This window comes from Somniosus microcephalus, chromosome 5 (genome assembly GCF_052327205.1).
Source record: "Somniosus microcephalus isolate GS21.2 chromosome 5, FLI_Smic_1.0, whole genome shotgun sequence".
Lineage (NCBI taxonomy): Eukaryota > Metazoa > Chordata > Chondrichthyes > Squaliformes > Somniosidae > Somniosus > Somniosus microcephalus.
In genome coordinates, this window is record NC_140991.1 from 8,312,354 (window position 1) to 8,331,216 (window position 18,863).

Genomic DNA, 18,863 nt, shown 5'->3' on the forward strand with positions numbered 1-18,863 from the left:
CTCTCTCTAGTTACTCAGTAATTAACTAGTCTCTGATCGGTAATCCTTCGATTCCCCCGTCTCTCTCTCTAGTTACTCAGTAATTAACTAGTCTCTGATCGGTAATCCTTCGATTCCCCCGTCTCTCTCCCTAGTTACTCAGTAATTAACTAGTCTCTGATCGGTAATCCTTCGATTCCCCCGTCTCTCTAGTTACTCAGTAATTAACTAGTCTCTGATCGGTAATCCTTCGATTCCCCCGTCTCTCTCTCTAGTTACTCAGTAATTAACTAGTCTCTGATCGGTAATCCTTCGATTCCCCCGTCTCTCTCTCTAGTTACTCAGTAATTAACTAGTCTCTGATCGGTAATCCTTCGATTCCCCCGTCTCTCTCTCTCTAGTTACTCAGTAATTAACTAGTCTCTGATCGGTAACCCTTCAATTCCCCCGTCTCTCTCCCTAGTTACTCAGTAATTAACTAGTCTCTGATCGGTAATCCTTCGATTCCCCCGTCTCTCTCTAGTTACTCAGTAATTAACTAGTCTCTGATCGGTAACCCTTCGATTCCCCGTCTCTCTCTCTAGTTACTCAGTAATTAACTAGTCTCTGATCGGTAATCCTTTGATTCCCCTGTCTCTCTCTCTAGTTACTCAGTAATTAACTAGTCTCTGATCGGTAATCCTTCGATTCCCCCGTCTCTCTCCCTAGTTACTCAGTAATTAACTAGTCTCTGATCAGTAATCCTTCGATTCCCCCGTCTCTCTCTCTAGTTACTCAGCAATTAACTAGTCTCTGATCGGTAACCCTTCGATTCCCCCGTCTCTCTCTCTCTAGTTACTCGATAATACACTAGTCTCTGATTGGTAACCCTTCGATTCCCCCGTCTCTCTCTCTCTAGTTACTCGATAATACACTAGTCTCTGATCGGTAATCCTTCGATTCCCCTGTCTCTCTCTCTAGTTACTCAGTAATTAACTAGTCTCTGATCGGTAATCCTTCGATTCCCCTGTCTCTCTCTCTAGTTACTCAGCAATTAACTAGTCTCTGATCGGTAATCCTTCGATTCCCCTGTCTCTCTCTCTCTAGTTACTCAGTAATTAACTAGTCTCTGATCAGTAACCCTTCGATTCCCCTGTCTCTCTCTCTAGTTACTCAGCAATTAACTAGTCTCTGATCGGTAATCCTTCGATTCCCCTGTCTCTCTCTCTCTAGTTACTCAGCAATTAACTAGTCTCTGATCAGTAACCCTTCGATTCCCCTGTCTCTCTCTCTAGTTACTCAGTAATTAACTAGTCTCTGATCAGTAACCCTTCGATTCCCCTGTCTCTCTCTCTAGTTACTCAGCAATTAACTAGTCTCTGATCAGTAACCCTTCGATTCCCCTGTCTCTCCCCAGAGTTCAGCACAACAGTTTGCACAACCTGCCAACCCAGTGGTGCCTCCATCAATCAGAGTGAGGGTCCGAGTTCAAGATAACATCTTCCTGATCCCTATACCACACAGGTATGTTCTAAGCCTCTTTATTTGCGGTGGGGGGGAGCGGGGGGTGAGATTACAGCCACCTAAACAGGAGCCAATGGAGCTCGATGATCAGACAACCCTCCGAGGTTAATTGGAGGATAAAAATCTGGAAAGTTCGTCAGAGATGTTTCCACTGGAGACCAGAACTAGGGGCCATCAATATAAGATAGTCACTAATAAATCCAAGAGGGAATTCAGGAGAAACTTCTTTACCCAGAGAGTGGTGAGAATGTGGAACTCGCTGCCACAGGGAGTGGTTGAGGTGAATAGTATCGATACATTTAAGGGGAGGCTGGATGAACACATGAGGGAGAAGGGAATAGAAGGATATGCTGATGGGGTGAGATGGCGAGGGGCGGGAGGAGGATCGTGTGCAGCACAAACACCGCCACGGACCAGTCGGGCCGAATGGCCTGTTTTGTGCAGTCCTCAGCTTTCTCTTTTCTAGAGAAGAGCCCCAGCCTGTTCAATCTTTCTCAGTTCTGGTATCATTCTAGTAAATCTTTTTTTTGTTGTTGCACCTTCTCCAGTGCCTGCATATCCTTTTTATAATATGGAGCCCAGAACTGTTCGCAGTGCTCCAAGAGCGGTCTCACCAAGGTATCGTGCCTTGTGCGGTCCGCTGTGGGTATGGGCTGATGCTGAGCTATCGGCCCAGAGGGCACAACAGCAAACCCGCCCTGGCAGGCTGGGAAACTTAACTTCAAAAACATTCTGGCTAGCACCGGAAAAAAACCCCAGTTACGGGTTCACCAGCGTCCTTCAGGGCAAGGGCAGCCGCTGTCCTTACCCCCGTCCGGCCTACACGTGACTCCAGCCCCGCATTGCGTCATTGTCTCCTCATGCCCTTCGAAATGGCCCAGCAAGCCACCCTGTTGTAAACCATCAGGGCAGGTCCTGCAACCTTGCCAGCATGCCCGAGAACACATGTATATAACGGGCCAGATTGGGCACGGGATGCCTCCTGTGGGAAAAATAGTCAGCCAATAATCTAGTGGGGGAGGGGGCTGCAGGTGCCTGTGGACCTGTACCCAGCTGGTTGAGGAGAGGGGTCCTGCCTGAAGCTTCAGAATCAGACGGTAGGTGCTGTGCTCTCGCTGGATCTCCATTTACTGTTTCGGGTGTGAGTTTAACCTCCTCCCCTCCTCCTCCACAGCGACAGTGAGGTGCGCACTGTGTCCTGGCTGGCAGAGCAGGCCACCCAGCGATATTACCAGATGTGTGGACTGCGCCCCAAGCTGACCCTGAAAAAGGAAGGGGCACTGCTCGCCCCGCAGGACCCCATCGTACACGTTCTACAGAGCAACGAGGAGGTAAGACCTCGGATCTCAGCCTCAACACTTCGGCAGGTACAGAGTAAAGCTCCCTCTACACTGACCCATCAAACACTCCCAGGGCAGGTACAGCACGGGTTAGATACAGAGTAAAGCTCCCTCTACACTGTCCCATCAAACACTCCCAGGGCAGGTACAGCACGGGTTAGATACAGAGTAAAGCTCCCTCTACACTGTCCCATCAAACACTCCCAGGGCTGGGACAGCACGGGTTAGATACAGAGTAAAGCTCCCTCTACACTGACCCATCAAACACTCCCAGGGCAGGTACAGCACGGGTTAGATACAGAGTAAAGCTCCCTCTACACTGTCCCATCAAACACTCCCAGGGCTGGGACAGCACGGGTTAGATACAGAGTAAAGCTCCCTCTACACTGTCCCATCAAACACTCCCAGGGCAGGTACAGCATGGGGTTAGATACAGAGTAAAGCTCCCTCTACACTGTCCCATCAAACACTCCCAGGGCAGGTACAGCACAGGTTAGATACAGAGTAAAGCTCCCTCTACACTGTCCCATCAAACACTCCCAGGGCAGGTACAGCACGGATTAGATACAGAGTAAAGTTCCCTCTACACTGTCCCATCAAACACTCCCAGGGCAGGTACAGCACGAGTTAGATTCAGAGTAAAGCTCCCTCTGCACTGTCCCATCAAACACTCCCAGGGCAGGTACAGCACGGGTTAGATACAGAGTAAAGCTCCCTCTACACTGTCCCATCAAACACTCCCAGGGCAGGTACAGCACGGGTTAGATACAGAGTAAAGCTCCCTCTACACTGTCACATCAAACACTCCCAGGGCAGGTACAGCACGGGTTAGATACAGAGTAAAGCTCCCTCTACACTGTCCCATCAAACACTCCCAGGGCAGGTACAGCACGGGTTAGATACAGAGTAAAGCTCCCTCTACACTGTCCCATCAAACACTCCCAGGGCAGGTACAGCACGGGTTAGATACAGAGTAATGTGTGAGGATGATACCGGGGCTAAAAAGGTTAAATTATGAGGACAGGTTGCATAGACTGGTTTGTATTCCCTTGAATGTAGAAGATTAAGGGGTGATCTAATATTTTTTTATTTGCTCCTGGGATGTGGGCGTCACTGGCAAGGCCAGCATTTATTGCCCATCCCTAGTTGCCCTTGAGAAGGTGGTGGTGAGCCGCCGCCTTGAACCGCTGCAGTCTGTGTGGTGAAGGTACTCCTCTGTTAGGGAGGGAGTTCCAGGAGTTTGACCCAGCGATGTTGAAGGATTGGTGATATACTTCTAAGTCAGGATGGTGTGTGACTTGGAGGGGAAGTTGGAGGTGGTGGTGTTCCCATGCGCCTGCTGCCCTTGTCCTTCTAGTTGGAAGAGGTCGCAGGTTTGGGAGGTGCTGCCGAAGAAGCCTTGGCGAGTTGCTGCAGTGCATCTTGTAGATGGTCCACACTGCAGACACGGTACGGTGGAGGGAGTGAATGCTTAAGGTGGTGGATGGGGTGCCAATCAAGCGGGCTGCTTTATCTTGAATGGTGTCGAGCTTCTTGAGTGTTGTTGGAGCTGCACTCATCCAGGCAAGTGGAGAGTATTCCATCGCACTCCTGACTTGTGCCTTGTAGATGGTGGAAATGCTTTGGGGAGTCAGGAGGTGAGACACTCGCCACAGAATACCCAGCCTCTGACCTGCTCTAGTAGCCACAGTATTTATGTGGCTAGCAAAAGAACCAAAGGCAACGTAAGAAAAAGCTTTTTGACGCAGCGAGTGGCTGAGATCTGGAATGCACTGCCTGAAAGGGTGGTGGAGGCAGACTATCTTTCAAAAGGGAGTTGGATAAGTATCTGAAAGAAAAATATTTGCAGGGCTACGGGGAAAGGGCGGGGGAGTGGGACTGGCCGAGTGTCGTCACGGGCTCGACGGGCCGAATGGCCGCCTTCCGTGCTGTAACCAGTCTGTGATGGAGAGAATCTATTTCCTCTGGTGGGGGAATCCAGAGCCAGGGAGCAGAACCATCAAATGAGAGCCAGGCCATTCAGGGGGGGATGTCAGGAAGCACCTCTTCACACAGAGTGCAGTGGAAATCTGGACCTCTCTACCCCGCAATAAGCTGTCGATGCTGGGGGGTCACTTGAAAATTTCAAAACTGAGATTAATCGATTTTTGTTGGGTAAGGTTATTAGGGGATATGGAGCGAAGGCGGGTAGATGGAGCTAAGATGCAGATCAGCCGCGATCTGATTGAATGGTGGAGCAGACTCGAGTGGCTGAACGGCCTCCTCCTGGTCCTGTTTTGGAGCGAGGCGGGGGGGTGGGGTCGGTGTAGACAGTGGGGGGGGGGGGTCAGTGCAGACAGTGGGCAGCGTGGGGTGAGGTCGGTGTACACTGGGGTGGTGGGGTTGGTGTAGACAGTGGGCTGTGTGGGGTGGGGTCAGTGTAGACAGTGGGCTGTGTGGGGTGGGGTCGGTGTAGACAGTGGGCAGTGTGGGGTGGGGTCGGTGTAGACAGTGGGCTGTGTGGGGTGGGGTCGGTGCAGACAGTGGGCTGTGGGATGGGGTCGGTGTAGACAGTGGGCAGTGTGGGGTGGGGTCGGTGTAGACGGGGCAGTGTGGGGTGGGGTCGGTGTAGACAGTGGGCTGTGTGGGATGGGGTCGGTGTAGACAGTGGGCAGTGTGGGGTGGGGTCGGTGTAGACGGGGCAGTGTGGGGTGGGGTCGGTGTAGACAGTGGGCTGTGTAGGGTGGGGTCGGTGTAGACAGTGGGCTGTGTGGGGTGGGGTCGGTGTAGACAGTGGGCTGTGGGGTGGGGTCGCTGTAGACAGTGGGCTGTGTGGGGTGGGGTCGGTGTAGACAGTGGGCAGTGTGGGGTGGGGTCGGTGTAGACAGTGGGCTGTGTGGGGTGGGGTCGGTGTAGACAGTGGGCTGTGGGGTGGGGTCGGTGTAGACAGTGGGGTGGTGGGGTTGATGCAGACAGTGGGCTGTGTGGGGTGAGGTTGGTGTACACTGGGGTGGTGGGGTCGGTGCAGACAGTGGGGTGGGGTCGGTGCAGACAGTGGGGTGGGGTCGGTGTAGACAGTGGGCTGTGTGGGGTGGGGTCGGTGTAGACAGTGGGCTGTGTGGGGTGGGGTCGGTGTAGACAGTGGGCTGTGTTGGGTGGGGTCGGTGCAGACAGTGGGCTGTGTGGGGTGGGGTCGGTGTAGACAGTGGGCTGTGTGGGGTGGGGTCGGTGTAGACAGTGGGCAGTGTGGGGTGGGGTCGGTGTAGACAGTGGGCAGTGTGGGGTGGGGTCGGTGTAGACAGTGGGCAGTGTGGGGTGGGGTCGGTGTAGACAGTGGGCTGTGTGGGGTGGGGTCGCTGTAGACAGTGGGCTGTGTGGGGTGGGGTCGGTGTAGACAGTGGGCAGTGTGGGGTGGGGTCGGTGTAGACAGTGGGCTGTGTGGGGTGGGGTCGGTGTAGACAGTGGGCAGTGTGGGGTGGGGTCGGTGTAGACAGTGGGCAGTGTGGGGTGGGGTCGGTGTAGACAGTGGGCTGTGTGGGGTGGGGTCGCTGTAGACAGTGGGCTGTGTGGGGTGGGGTCGGTGTAGACAGTGGGCAGTGTGGGGTGGGGTCGGTGTAGACAGTGGGCTGTGTGGGGTGGGGTCGGTGTAGACAGTGGGCAGTGTGGGGTGGGGTCGGTGTAGACAGTGGGCAGTGTGGGGTGGGGTCGGTGTAGACAGTGGGCTGTGTGGGGTGGGGTCGGTGTAGACAGTGGGCTGTGTGGGGTGCGGTCGGTGTAGACAGTGGGCTGTGTGGGGTGGGGTCGGTGTAGACAGTGGGCAGTGTGGGGTGCGGTCGGTGTAGACAGTGGGCTGTGTGGGGTGGGGTCGGTGTAGACAGTGGGCTGTGTGGGGTGGGGTCGGTGTAGACAGTGGGCTGTGTGGGGTGGGGTCGGTGTAGACAGTGGGCTGTGTGGGGTGCGGTCGGTGTAGACAGTGGGCTGTGTGGGGTGGGGTCGGTGTAGACAGTGGGCTGTGTGGGGTGGGGTCGGTGTAGACAGTGGGCTGTGTGGGGTGGGGTCGGTGTAGACAGTGGGCTGTGTGGGGTTGGGTCGGTGTAGACAGTGGGCTGTGGGGTGGGGTCGGTGTAGACAGTGGGCTGTGTGGGGTGGGGTCGGTGTAGACAGTGGGCTGTGTGGGGTGGGGTCGGTGTAGACAGTGGGCTGTGTGGGGTGGGGTCGGTGTAGACAGTGGGCTGTGTGGGGTGGTGGGGTCGGTGTAGACAGTGGGCAGTGTGGGGTGGGGTCGGTGTAGACAGTGGGCTGTGTGGGGTGGGGTCGGTGTAGACAGTGGGCTGTGTGGGGTGGGGTCGGTGTAGACAGTGGGCTGTGTGGGGTGGGGTCGGTGCAGACAGTGGGCTGTGTGGGTTGGTGGGGTCGGTGTAGACAGTGGGCAGTGTGGGGTGGGGTCGGTGTAGACAGTGGGCTGTGTGGGGTGGGGTCGGTGTAGACTGGGCAGTGTGGGGTGGGGTCGGTGTAGACAGTGGGCTGTGTGGGGTGGGGTCGGTGTAGACAGTGGGCTGTGTGGGGTGGGGTCGGTGTAGACAGTGGGCAGTGTGGGGTGGGGTCGGTGTAGACAGTGGGCTGTGTGGGGTGGGGTCGGTGTAGACAGTGGGCTGTGGGGTGGGGTCGGTGTAGACAGTGGGCTGTGTGGGGTGGGGTCGGTGTAGACAGTGGGCTGTGTGGGGTGGGGTCGGTGTAGACAGTGGGCTGTGTGGGGTGGGGTCGGTGTAGACAGTGGGCAGTGTGGGGTGGGGTCGGTGTAGACAGTGGGCAGTGTGGGGTGGGGTCGGTGTAGACAGTGGGCTGTGTGGGGTGGGGTCGGTGTAGACAGTGGGCTGTGTGGGGTGGGGTCGGTGTAGACAGTGGGCTGTGTGGGGTGGGGTCGGTGTAGACAGTGGGCTGTGTGGGGTGGGGTCGGTGTAGACAGTGGGCTGTGTGGGGTGGGGTCGGTGTAGACAGTGGGCTGTGTGGGGTGGGGTCGGTGTAGACAGTGGGCAGTGTGGGGTGGGGTCGGTGTAGACAGTGGGCTGTGTGGGGTGGGGTCGGTGTAGACAGTGGGCTGTGTGGGGTGGGGTCGGTGTAGACAGTGGGCTGTGTGGGGTGGGGTCGGTGTAGACAGTGGGCTGTGTGGGGTGGGGTCGGTGTAGACAGTGGGCTGTGTGGGGTGGGGTCGGTGTAGACAGTAGGCTGTGTGGGGTGGGGTCGGTGTAGACAGTGGGCTGTGTGGGTGGGGTCGGTGTAGACAGTGGGCTGTGTGGGGTGGGGTCGGTGTAGACAGTGGGCTGTGTGGGGTGGGGTCGGTGTAGACAGTGGGCTGTGTGGTGGGGTCGGTGCCGACAGTGGGCTGTGTGGGGTGGGGTCGGTGTAGACAGTGGGCTGTGTGGGGTGGGGTCGGTGTAGACAGTGGGCTGTGTGGGGTGCGGTCGGTGTAGACAGTGGGCAGTGTGGGGTGGGGTCGGTGTAGACAGTGGGCAGTGTGCGGTGGGGTCGGTGCAGACAGTGGGCTGTGTGGGGTGGTGGGGTCGGTGTAGACAGTGGGCAGTGTGGGGTGGGGTCGGTGTAGACAGTGGGCTGTGTGGGGTGGTGGGGTCGGTGTAGACAGTGGGCAGTGTGGGGTGGGGTCGGTGTAGACAGTGGGCTGTGTGGGGTGGGGTCGGTGTAGACAGTGGGCAGTGTGGGGTGGGGTCGGTGTAGACAGTGGGCTGTGTGGGGTGGGGTCGGTGTAGACAGTGGGCTGTGTGGGGTGGGGTCGGTGTAGACAGTGGGCTGTGTGGGGTGGGGTCGGTGTAGACAGTGGGCTGTGTGGGGTGGGGTCGGTGTAGACAGTGGGCTGTGTGGGGTGGGGTCGGTGTAGACAGTGGGCTGTGTGGGGTGGGGTCGGTGTAGACAGTGGGCTGTGTGGGGTGGGGTCGGTGTAGACAGTGGGCTGTGTGGGGTGGGGTCGGTGTAGACAGTGGGCTGTGTGGTGGGGTCGGTGCCGACAGTGGGCTGTGTGGGGTGGGGTCGGTGTAGACAGTGGGCAGTGTGGGGTGGGGTCGGTGTAGACAGTGGGCAGTGTGGGGTGGGGTCGGTGTAGACAGTGGGCAGTGTGGGGTGGGGTCGGTGTAGACAGTGGGCAGTGTGGGGTGGGGTCGGTGTAGACAGTGGGCAGTGTGGGGTGGGGTCGGTGTAGACAGTGGGCAGTGTGGGGTGGGGTCGGTGTAGACAGTGGGCTGTGTGGGGTGGGGTCGGTGTAGACAGTGGGCAGTGTGGGGTGGGGTCGGTGTAGACAGTGGGCTGTGTGGGGTGGGTTCGGTGTAGACAGTGGGCAGTGTGGGGTGGGGTCGGTGTAGACAGTGGGCAGTGTGGGGTGGGGTCGGTGTAGACAGTGGGCTGTGTGGGGTGGGGTTGGTGTAGACAGTGGGCTGTGTGGGGTGGGGTCGGTGTAGACAGTGGGCTGTGTGGGGTGGGGTCGGTGTAGACAGTGGGCTGTGTGGGGTGGGGTCGGTGTAGACAGTGGGCTGTGTGGGGTGAGGTCGGTGTAGACAGTGGGCTGTGTGGGGTGGGGTCGGTGTAGACAGTGGGCTGTGTGGGGTGGGGTCGGTGTAGACAGTGGGCTGTGTGGGGTGGGGTCGGTGTAGACAGTGGGCTGTGTGGGGTGGGGTCGGTGTAGACAGTGGGCTGTGTGGGGTGGGGTCGGTGTAGACAGTGGGCTGTGTGGGGTGGGGTCGGTGTAGACAGTGGGCTGTGTGGGGTGGGGTCGGTGTAGACAGTGGGCAGTGTGGGGTGGGGTCGGTGTAGACAGTGGGCTGTGTGGGGTGGGGTCGGTGTAGACAGTGGGCTGTGTGGGGTGGGGTCGGTTTAGACAGTGGGCTGTGTGGGGTGGGGTCGGTGTAGACAGTGGGCAGTGTGGGGTGGGGTCGGTGTAGACAGTGGGCTGTGTGGGGTGGGGTCGGTGTAGACAGTGGGCTGTGTGGGATGGTGGGGTCGGTGTCGACAGTGGGCTGTGTGGGGTGGGGTCGGTGTAGACAGTGGGCTGTGTGGGGTGGGGTCGGTGTAGACAGTGTGGGGTGGGGTCGGTGTAGACAGTGGGCAGTGTGGGGTGGGGTCGGTGTAGACAGTGGGCTGTGTGGGGTGGGGTCGGTGTAGACAGTGGGCTGTGTGGGGTGAGGTCGGTGTAGACAGTGGGCTGTGGGGTGGGGTCGGTGCAGACAGTGGGCTGTGTGGGGTGGGGTCGGTGCCGACAGTGGGCTGTGTGGGGTGGGGTCGGTGTCGACAGTGGGCTGTGTGGGGTGGGGTCGGTGTAGACAGTGGGCTGTGTGGGGTGGGGTCGGTGTAGACAGTGGGCTGTGTGGGGTGGGGTCGGTGTAGACAGTGGGCTGTGTGGGGTGGGGTCGGTGTAGACAGTGGGCTGTGTGGGGTGGGGTCGGTGTAGACAGTGGGCTGTGTGGGGTGGGGTCGGTGTAGACAGTGGGCTGTGGGGTGGGGTCGGTGTAGACAGTGGGCTGTATGGGGTGGGGTCGGTGTAGACAGTGGGCAGTGTGGGGTGGGGTCAGTGTAGACAGTGGGCTGTGTGGGGTGGGGTCGGTGTAGACAGTGGGCTCTGTGGGGTGGGGTCGGTGTAGACAGTGGGCAGTGTGGGGTGGGGTCAGTGTAGACAGTGGGCTGTGTGGGGTGGGGTCGGTGTAGACAGTGGGCTGTGTGGGGTGGGGTCGGTGTAGACAGTGGGCAGTGTGGGGTGGTGGGGTCGGTGTAGACAGTGGGCTGTGTGGGGTGGGGTCGGTGTAGACAGTGGGCTGTGTGGGGTGGGGTCGGTGTAGACAGTGGGCTGTGTGGGGTGGGGTCGGTGTAGACAGTGGGCAGTGTGGGGTGGGGTCGGTGTAGACAGTGGGCTGTGTGGGGTGGGGTCGGTGTAGACAGTGGGCTGTGTGGGGTGGGGTCGGTGTAGACAGTGGGCTGTGTGGGGTGGGGTCGGTGTAGACAGTGGGCTGTGTGGGGTGGGGTCGGTGTAGACAGTGGGCTGTGTGGGGTGGGGTCGGTGTAGACAGTGGGCTGTGTGGGGTGGGGTCGGTGTAGACAGTGGGCTGTGTGGGGTGGGGTCGGTGTAGACAGTGGGCTGTGTGGGGTGGTGGGGTCGGTGTAGACAGTGGGCTGTGTGGGGTGGGGTCGGTGCAGACAGTGGGCTGTGTGGGGTGGGGTCGGTGTAGACAGTGGGCAGTGTGGGGTGGGGTCGGTGTAGACAGTGGGCTGTGTGGGGTGGGGTCGGTGCAGACAGTGGGCTGTGTGGGGTGGGGTCGGTGTAGACAGTGGGCAGTGTGGGGTGGGGTCGGTGTAGACAGTGGGCTGTGTGGGGTGGGGTCGGTGTAGACAGTGGGCTGTGTGGGGTGGGGTCGGTGTAGACAGTGGGCTGTGTGGGGTGGGGTCGGTGTAGACAGTGGGGTGGTGGGGTCGGTGTAAACAGTGGGCTGTGGGGTGGGGTCGGTGTAGACAGTGGGCTGTGTGGGGTGGGGTCGGTGTAGACAGTGGGCTGTGTGGGGTGGGGTCGGTGTAGACAGTGGGCTGTGTGGGGTGGGGTCGGTGTAGACAGTGGGCTGTGTGGGGTGGGGTCGGTGTAGACAGTGGGCAGTGTGGGGTGGGGTCGGTGCAGACAGTGGGCTGTGTGGGGTGGGGTCGGTGCAGACAGTGGGCTGTGTGGGGTGGGGTCGGTGCAGACAGTGGGCTGTGTGGGATGGTGGGGTTGATGCAGACAGTGGGCTGTGTGGGGTGGGGTCGGTGTAGACAGTGGGCTGTGTGGGGTGAGGTCGGTGCAGACAGTGGGGTGGTGGGGTTGGTGTAGACAGTGGGCTGTGTGGGGTGGTGGGGTTGGTGTAGACAGTGGGCTGTGTGGGGTGGGGTCGGTGTAGACAGTGGGCTGTGTGGGGTGGTGGGGTTGATGCAGACAGTTTGGTGGTGGGGTTGCACCAACAGACTGGGCCAGAGCTGACCGAAGGCTCTGTTACCTTGCTGTACGTTTGCCGCACTCGCTGTCTGCGTCTTGTAATGCTGATTTTGAGCTGACGGAATGATGACCTCACCCTCGCTGACATGGGATGCGATTGCCCTTTCAGGTCCTGGCTGAGGTGCTGTCCTGGGATCTGCCTCCTCTCTCCGACAGATACAAGAGGGCCTGTGACAGCCTGGCACTGGGTAAGGAGCGACACTTAACACATGGCCCGTCTACAGTACAGAATAAGTATTACCATTTACTGACGATCACCCTAAACTCCTCCAGCCCCACAACCCTCTGAAATCTCTGAGCTTCTCCAGTTCTGGCCTCTTGCGCATTCCTGATTTTAATTGCTCCACCATTGGCGGCCTTGCCTCCAGGTGCTTGGGCCATAGGCTCTGCATCTCCCTCCCTAAGCCTCTCTACCTCTCCTCCTTTAAGGCACTCCTTAAAACCTACCTCTTTTAAGAACATAAGAAATAGGAGCAGGAGTAGGCCAATCGGCCCCTCGAGACTGCTCCGTCATTCAATAAGATCATGGCTGATCTGATCCTAACCGCCAATCCACTATCACAGAACCATCTCCTGAATCTAACAGAATTAGACACACGAAATAGGAGCAGGATCAGGCTACACGGCCCCTGGGCCCGCTCCGCTACCCACAGGGCCATGTCTGATCCGAACCTAGACTCATGTCCAAATTCCTGCCCGCTCCCCGTAACCCTTAATTCCCTTTACTTCTAGGAAACTGTCTATTTCTGTTTTAAATTTATGTAATGATGTAGCTTCTACAGCTTTTTGGGGCAGCATATTCCATGGACCTACCACCCTCTGAGTGAAGTAGTTCCTCCTCATCTCAGTTTTGAAAGAGCAGCCCCTTATTCTAAGACTATGCCCCCTAGTACTAGTTTCACCCATCCTCGGGAACATCCTCCCCGCATCCACCCGATCCAACCCCTTCACAATCTTATATGTTTCAATAAGATCGCCTCTCATTCTTCTGAACTCCAATGAGTAGAGTCCCAATCTACTCAACCTCTCCTCATATGTCCATCTCCTCATCCCCGGGATTAACCGAGTGAACCTTCTTTGTACTGACTCGAGAGCAAGTATGTCTTTTCTTAAGTATGGACACCAAAACTGTATGCAGTATTCCAGGTGCGGTCTCACCAATACCTTGTACAACTGAAGCAATACCTCCCTATTTTTATATTCTATCCCCCTAGCAATGAAAGCCAACATTCCATTGGCCTTCTTAATCACTTGCTGCACCTGCATACTAACCTTTTGAGTTTCGTGCACCAGGACCCCCAGATCCCTTTGTACTTCAGTACTTTCCAGTTTCTTGCCATTAAGATAATAACTTGCTCTACAATTTTTCCTGCCAAAGTGCATAACCTCACACTTTCCAGTATTGTATTCCATCTGCCAAATCTCTGCCCACTTACTTAGCCTGTCTATGTCCCCTTGCAGGTTTTTTATGTCCTCCTCACTCACTACTTTCCCTCCCATCTTAGTATCATCTGCAAACTTTGATATGTTACACTCGGTCCCCTCCTCCAAATCGTTAATATAGATTGTAAAGAGTTGGGGACCCAGCACTGACCCCTGCGGAACACCACTAGTTACTGATTGCCAGTCTGAGAATGAACCATTTATCCCAACTCTCTGCCTTCTGTTAGATAGCCAAGCCTCTATCCATGCCAGAATATTACCCCCAATCCCGTGATTTTTTATCTTAAGCAATAATCTTTTGTGTGGCACCTTGTCAAATGCCTTTTGGAAGTCTAAATACACTACGTCCACTGGTTCACCTTTATCCACCCTATATGTTACTTCCTCAAAGAACTCCAGCAAATTTGTCAAACATGACTTCCCCTTCATAAAACCATGCTGACTTTGTCCTATTAAATTATGATTATCCAAATGTCCTGTTACTGTCTCCTTAATAATGGACTCCAAAATTTTACCTACCACAGATGTTAGGCTAACCGGTCTATAGTTTCCAGCCTTCTATCTACTGCCCTTTTTAAATAAGGGTGTTACATTAGCAGTTTTCCAGTCTGCCGGGACCTTTGCTGAGTCCAGGGAGTTTTGGAAAATTATTACCAATGCATCCACAATCCCTACCGCCACTTCCCTCAAGACCCTAGGTCCAGGTGATTTATCCGCCTTGAGTCCCATTATTTTACCGAGTACCACTTCCTTAGTGATTTTGATCGTGTTTAGCTCCTCCCCCCCTTTAGCCCCCTGTTTGTCCAGTGTTGGGATATTCTTAGTGTCCTCTACTGTAAAGACTGATACAAAATATTCATTCAGTGTTTTTGCCATCTCCATATTTCCCACCATTAATTTCCCGGTCTCATCCTCTAAGGGACCAACATTTACTTTAGCCACCCTTTTTCTTTTTATATAACTATAAAAACTCTTACTATCTGTTTGTATATTTTTTGCTAATTTACTTTCATAATCTATCTTCCCTTAATCAATCTTTTTGTTATTTTTTGCTGTCTTTTAAAGTTTTCCCAATCCTCTATCCTCCCACTAGATTTGGCTACCTTATATGCCCTTGTTTTTAGTCGAATACTATCCTTAATTTCTTTACTTAGCCACGGATGGCTGTCTTTTCTTTTACACCCTTTTCTTCTCAGTGGAATATATTTCTTTTGGAAGTTGTAAAATAACTCCTTAAATGTACACCACTGATCATGTATCGTCTTACCCTTTAATCTATTTTCCCAATCCACTCTACTCAATTCCGCTCTCATACCTTCGTAGTCTCCTTTATTCAAGCTTAGCACGCTTGTTTGAAATCCAACCTTCTCACCCTCTAATTGAATATGGAATTCAACCATGTTATGGTCACTCATTCCAAGGGGATCCTTTACTAGGACATTTTTAATTAATCCTGTCTCGTTACACAGGACCAGATCTAAGGTTGCTTGCCCCCTGGTCGGTTCAGTTACATACTGCTCAAGAAACCCATCCCTAATACACTCAATGAACTCATCCTCAAGGCAGCCCTGCCCAATTTGATTTGTCCAATTAATATGATAGTTAAAATCCCCCATAATTATAGATGTTCCCTTATTACAAGCCTCAACTATTTCCTGATTGATACTCCGTCCAACAGAGTTGCAACTGTTCGGAGGCCTATAGACTACGCCCACTAGTGTTTTTTTCCCCTTATTATTCCTTACCTCCACCCAAACTGTTTCATTATCCTGATCTTTTGACCCAATATCATTTCTCTGTAGTACAGTGATTCCTTCCTTTATTAACACAGCCACCCCACCTCCCCTTCCTTCCTGCCTGTCCTTCCTGATCGTTAAATAACCTGGTATGTTTAATTCCCAGGCATTGTCACCCTGCAGCCATGTTTCTGTAATGGCCACAAGATCATACCCATATGTAGTTATTTGTGCCATTAACTCGTCTATTTTGTTACGAATGCTACGTGCATTCAGATAGAGAACTTTCAAATATGTTTTGTGACACTTAGTTCCTGCTTTTGCCCTTTTTATTACTTTACCTTTTACTCCATACCTTCTGCCCCTTCCTGACACGCTCTGGCTTTTAATTTCCCCACTGCTACCTAAGTCTATGACCTTCTCTGTTGTCATTTTTATTATTTGCTCTCTAGGAACCTCCCCCCCACTAGTTAGTTTAAAGCCCTCTCTACAGCCCTAGTTATATGATCCACCAGGACTCTAGTCCCAGCACTGGCCAAGTGAAGCCCGTCCCAACGGAACAGCTCCCTCCTGCCCCAGTACTGGTGCCAGTGTCCCAGGAAGCAAAACCCATTTCTCCCACACCAGTCTTTGAGCCACGCATTTAACTCTCTAATTGTATTTGGCCTAGCCAAATTCGATCGTGGCTCAGGTAATAATCCAGAGATTATTACCCTTGAGGTTCTGTCTTTTAATTTGACCCCTAGCTGCTCATACTCCTTTAACAGAACCGGCTTCCTAGTCCTATCTACGTCGTTTGTACCAACATGGACCACGACAACTGGATCCACCCCCTCCCACTGCAAGTTTCTTTCCAGCCCAGAGGAGATGTCCTTAACCCTGGCACTGGGTAGGCAACACAGCCTTCGGGACTCTCGCTCTCGGCTGCAGAGAACTCTATCTATCCCCCTAATAATACTATCCCCTACCACTACAACATTTCTATTTACTCCCCCCTCTTGAATGGCCCCCCGTTCCACGGTGCTGTGGCCAGGTTGCTCATCCTCCCTGCAGTCCCTGCTCCTGTCCCCACAGGGAGTAAGAACCTCGAACCTGTTGGACAAGAGCAAGGGCTGCGGCTCCTCCAGCTCTACCTCCTGGATCCCTGTACCTGCCTCACTCGTAGTCACACAGTCCTGTCCCTGACCATGGGCTACATCTGAATTAATTAACTTCATAGGTGTGACCACCTCCTGATACACAGTCCAGGTACTTCTCCCCCTCCCTGATGTGTCACAGTGTCTGAAGCTCAGACTCCAGCTCATCAACACGGAGCTGGAGTTCCTGTAGCAGCAGACACTTGTCACAGACGTAATCACAGTGAGCCTCAATGGGGTCCACCGGCTCCCACATCTCGCAACAGTAACACATCACCTGTCCTAATATCTCCTTATGGGACTCGGTGCCAAGTTTTGTCTGATAACCGTTCTGTGCAGTGCCTTGGTGCGTTTTACCAGTAGTTGCTGTCACTGTCCTGTGTCCCACTGTTGGTATCTTTCTGTGATGGTGGTTCATCATTCCTGGTTTTGATGTCTCTCTTCCCCTTTCTCCAGCGGAGAATGGTCTGGTGTTGAGGGTCTGCGAGACCCAGGAGAACAGCGCCTGCTTCCGATTATCCAACCTGTCCTTGAACAAGGAGCACCTGACCCCGATCCTGCGAGCGCTCAAGCTACAGACCGCCACCCGCGAGCTGCGCCTGTCCGCCAACCGCCTGGGCGATGACGCCATGGACGAGCTGCTGGCCAGCCTGGTGACCATGCCCAACCTGACCCTGCTGGACCTCTCGTCCAATCAGATCACACACGAAGGCCTGAAGAAGCTCTGCGACCCCACCAGACTCTCCGGGGACTCGCCCTTTCAGGTGAGCCTCTGTAAACTCTCTACCAGCTCTGAGCTGCTCGGTCAGTGCTGCCAGTACAGTCATCGCAGGCACGCTTGAACTGAGAAGCAATAGATTTTGCCTTGTAAATTTGGAGGTGTGCGGCCAGCATTGTGCGCTGTACAGCACTGGGGGAAAGATGGAACTTTTACATAGAATCTATAAGGCACAGTGTAATGAAATCTGTTTGTCTTACCTGTATTCGTTTTGCACTCATGTATATTACCCTCCCCCACACGGTGTATAGTTTCACTTCCTCTTTCCTGACTAACCTGGAAGGTTCCAGGTCTTGGCTCTTGGCTCCGCCCCTGACTTCTCTTACTTAAAGATCCCAGGATCTGTATGACTCATTCCTGTGAGCCAGTTGGTGTGTTGAGATGTTAGCTCTGATCTTAGTGATTAAAAGCCAACTTGTTAAAGTCTATAACTTCTAGTTTTGTGGTTATTGAAGGCACATCACACAGAGACAAGGCATTTGGCTTGTAAGGGTAAATCGGGAGAGCTTCTTCTCCCCGAGACGGACCCTCTGATATAGAAGGTCGACGTCCGCCTTATTCCCAATCAATCACTCGGAGTCCGGCGGTTCGTTCAGTAAAGCAACTTTAGTTACAAGTCGACAGGGCAGACACCCATCCTGGGATGAGTGCTCCCCGATCGCCGAAATTCTCCTGCCTTATACAGGAAACTTTTTTATCCGGGACCGGCGTGGTGCCGGTTTATCAAAAAGTCCGGATTACACAGAGATATAGTTAAAAGGTACGAGAGCTCCGTGCACAGCAACAAATCCAGGCTTCCCTGTTGCTTAGCAACAAGTGCAAGAACCCCGGCCACAGACCATGCGTCCCTGGCAACAAGTGCAGGAACCCCGATTACACAGCCACAGATCCCTGAACGGCCACTAATATGAAGTAAAACTTACCTGAACCTACTCCTGAATTTTGCCGGTAAATCGAGAGTTTCCTGTATACAGGTTTTGTTCTGAGTCGTGGCTACTGTTTGCAATTAGGTGCATTACACGTATACATCGCTTTCATCATACAGTTGGCTTCGGGTGCAAATTCTTGTGACCTGTGTGCATTGGTCTTGCGACCCCATACGTTATCTCTCAATACATTCCTCAGTTAGTGATTCACGGTTTGTGCACTTTGGCCAGCCACGACTACACCACACTTTCCTGCTGGACATTGTTCATACCAATTCCTTATATGGTTGGATATACGCTCTGTTTCTTAATCCCCTCATCTTAGCTCTTTTTTAACCCTTTCATGGCCCAACTGGTCAATGCCAGTGTTTATACTCCACATGAGCCTCTTCCCACCCTGCCCCCTCCTCTGTTCCCTTCTCCCTCATGAATGCATCAAGCCTCCCTCAGCACTTTCTGCTTCAACCACTCCCTGTGGCAGCGAGTTCCACATTCTCACACTCACTACGTGAAGAAATTCCTCCTAAATTCTTTATTTGATCTGCCAGTGACTATCTTACAGGAAACTTTGTGCTATCCGGCACCGACGGGACCGAGCTGTTGCCGTCCCATCAAAACTGCCAGACAAACCAGCGCTAATGTTGAAACATATGGAGATTTTGCGCTCCGTATCTGGCAACAAACCCTGTTGCTTAGCAACAGCTTCTAAACAGTCGGCCCGTACCTTGCAAGCGTCTCTGTAGCTTAGCAACAGCTTCAGCGAGACCTTGCAGAGTGATGCGCTATCAATTACTGAGAAAGACTGGAAGTTAAGAGAGTAACAAACAGGCTTTTATTAGCTAAAGAACGAAGGCATGCCTCTAGTGGTCGACCGGTCCTGAATGCCTGGGGAACTGCAGAGCAGCCGCCTTTATACCAGGGCATATGGGTGGAGCCAGGGGCGGAGCCAGCTGAGGCATGCACAGACAGGTACAACAATGGGCAAGAGTGAACAACAGTGGAGTGAACAACAGTGGTTTACCACACA

At 54.3% G+C, this 18,863-nt stretch overlaps 1 protein-coding gene across 2 annotated transcripts in view; it reads left to right on the top strand.

Moving 5' to 3' along the window:
* tonsl (tonsoku-like, DNA repair protein) overlaps positions 1-18,863 on the top strand; it is a 195,341-nt gene that overhangs the window by 82,285 nt on the left and 94,193 nt on the right. For both annotated transcript variants that reach the window (XM_085987264.1, XM_085987263.1), the window contains exons 18-21: positions 1,376-1,482; positions 2,657-2,813; positions 11,927-12,005; positions 16,589-16,896. In XM_085987264.1, coding sequence (XP_085843390.1) covers positions 1,376-1,482; positions 2,657-2,813; positions 11,927-12,005; positions 16,589-16,896 — 651 coding nt within the window. The remainder of the gene's footprint in view (positions 1-1,375; positions 1,483-2,656; positions 2,814-11,926; positions 12,006-16,588; positions 16,897-18,863) is intronic.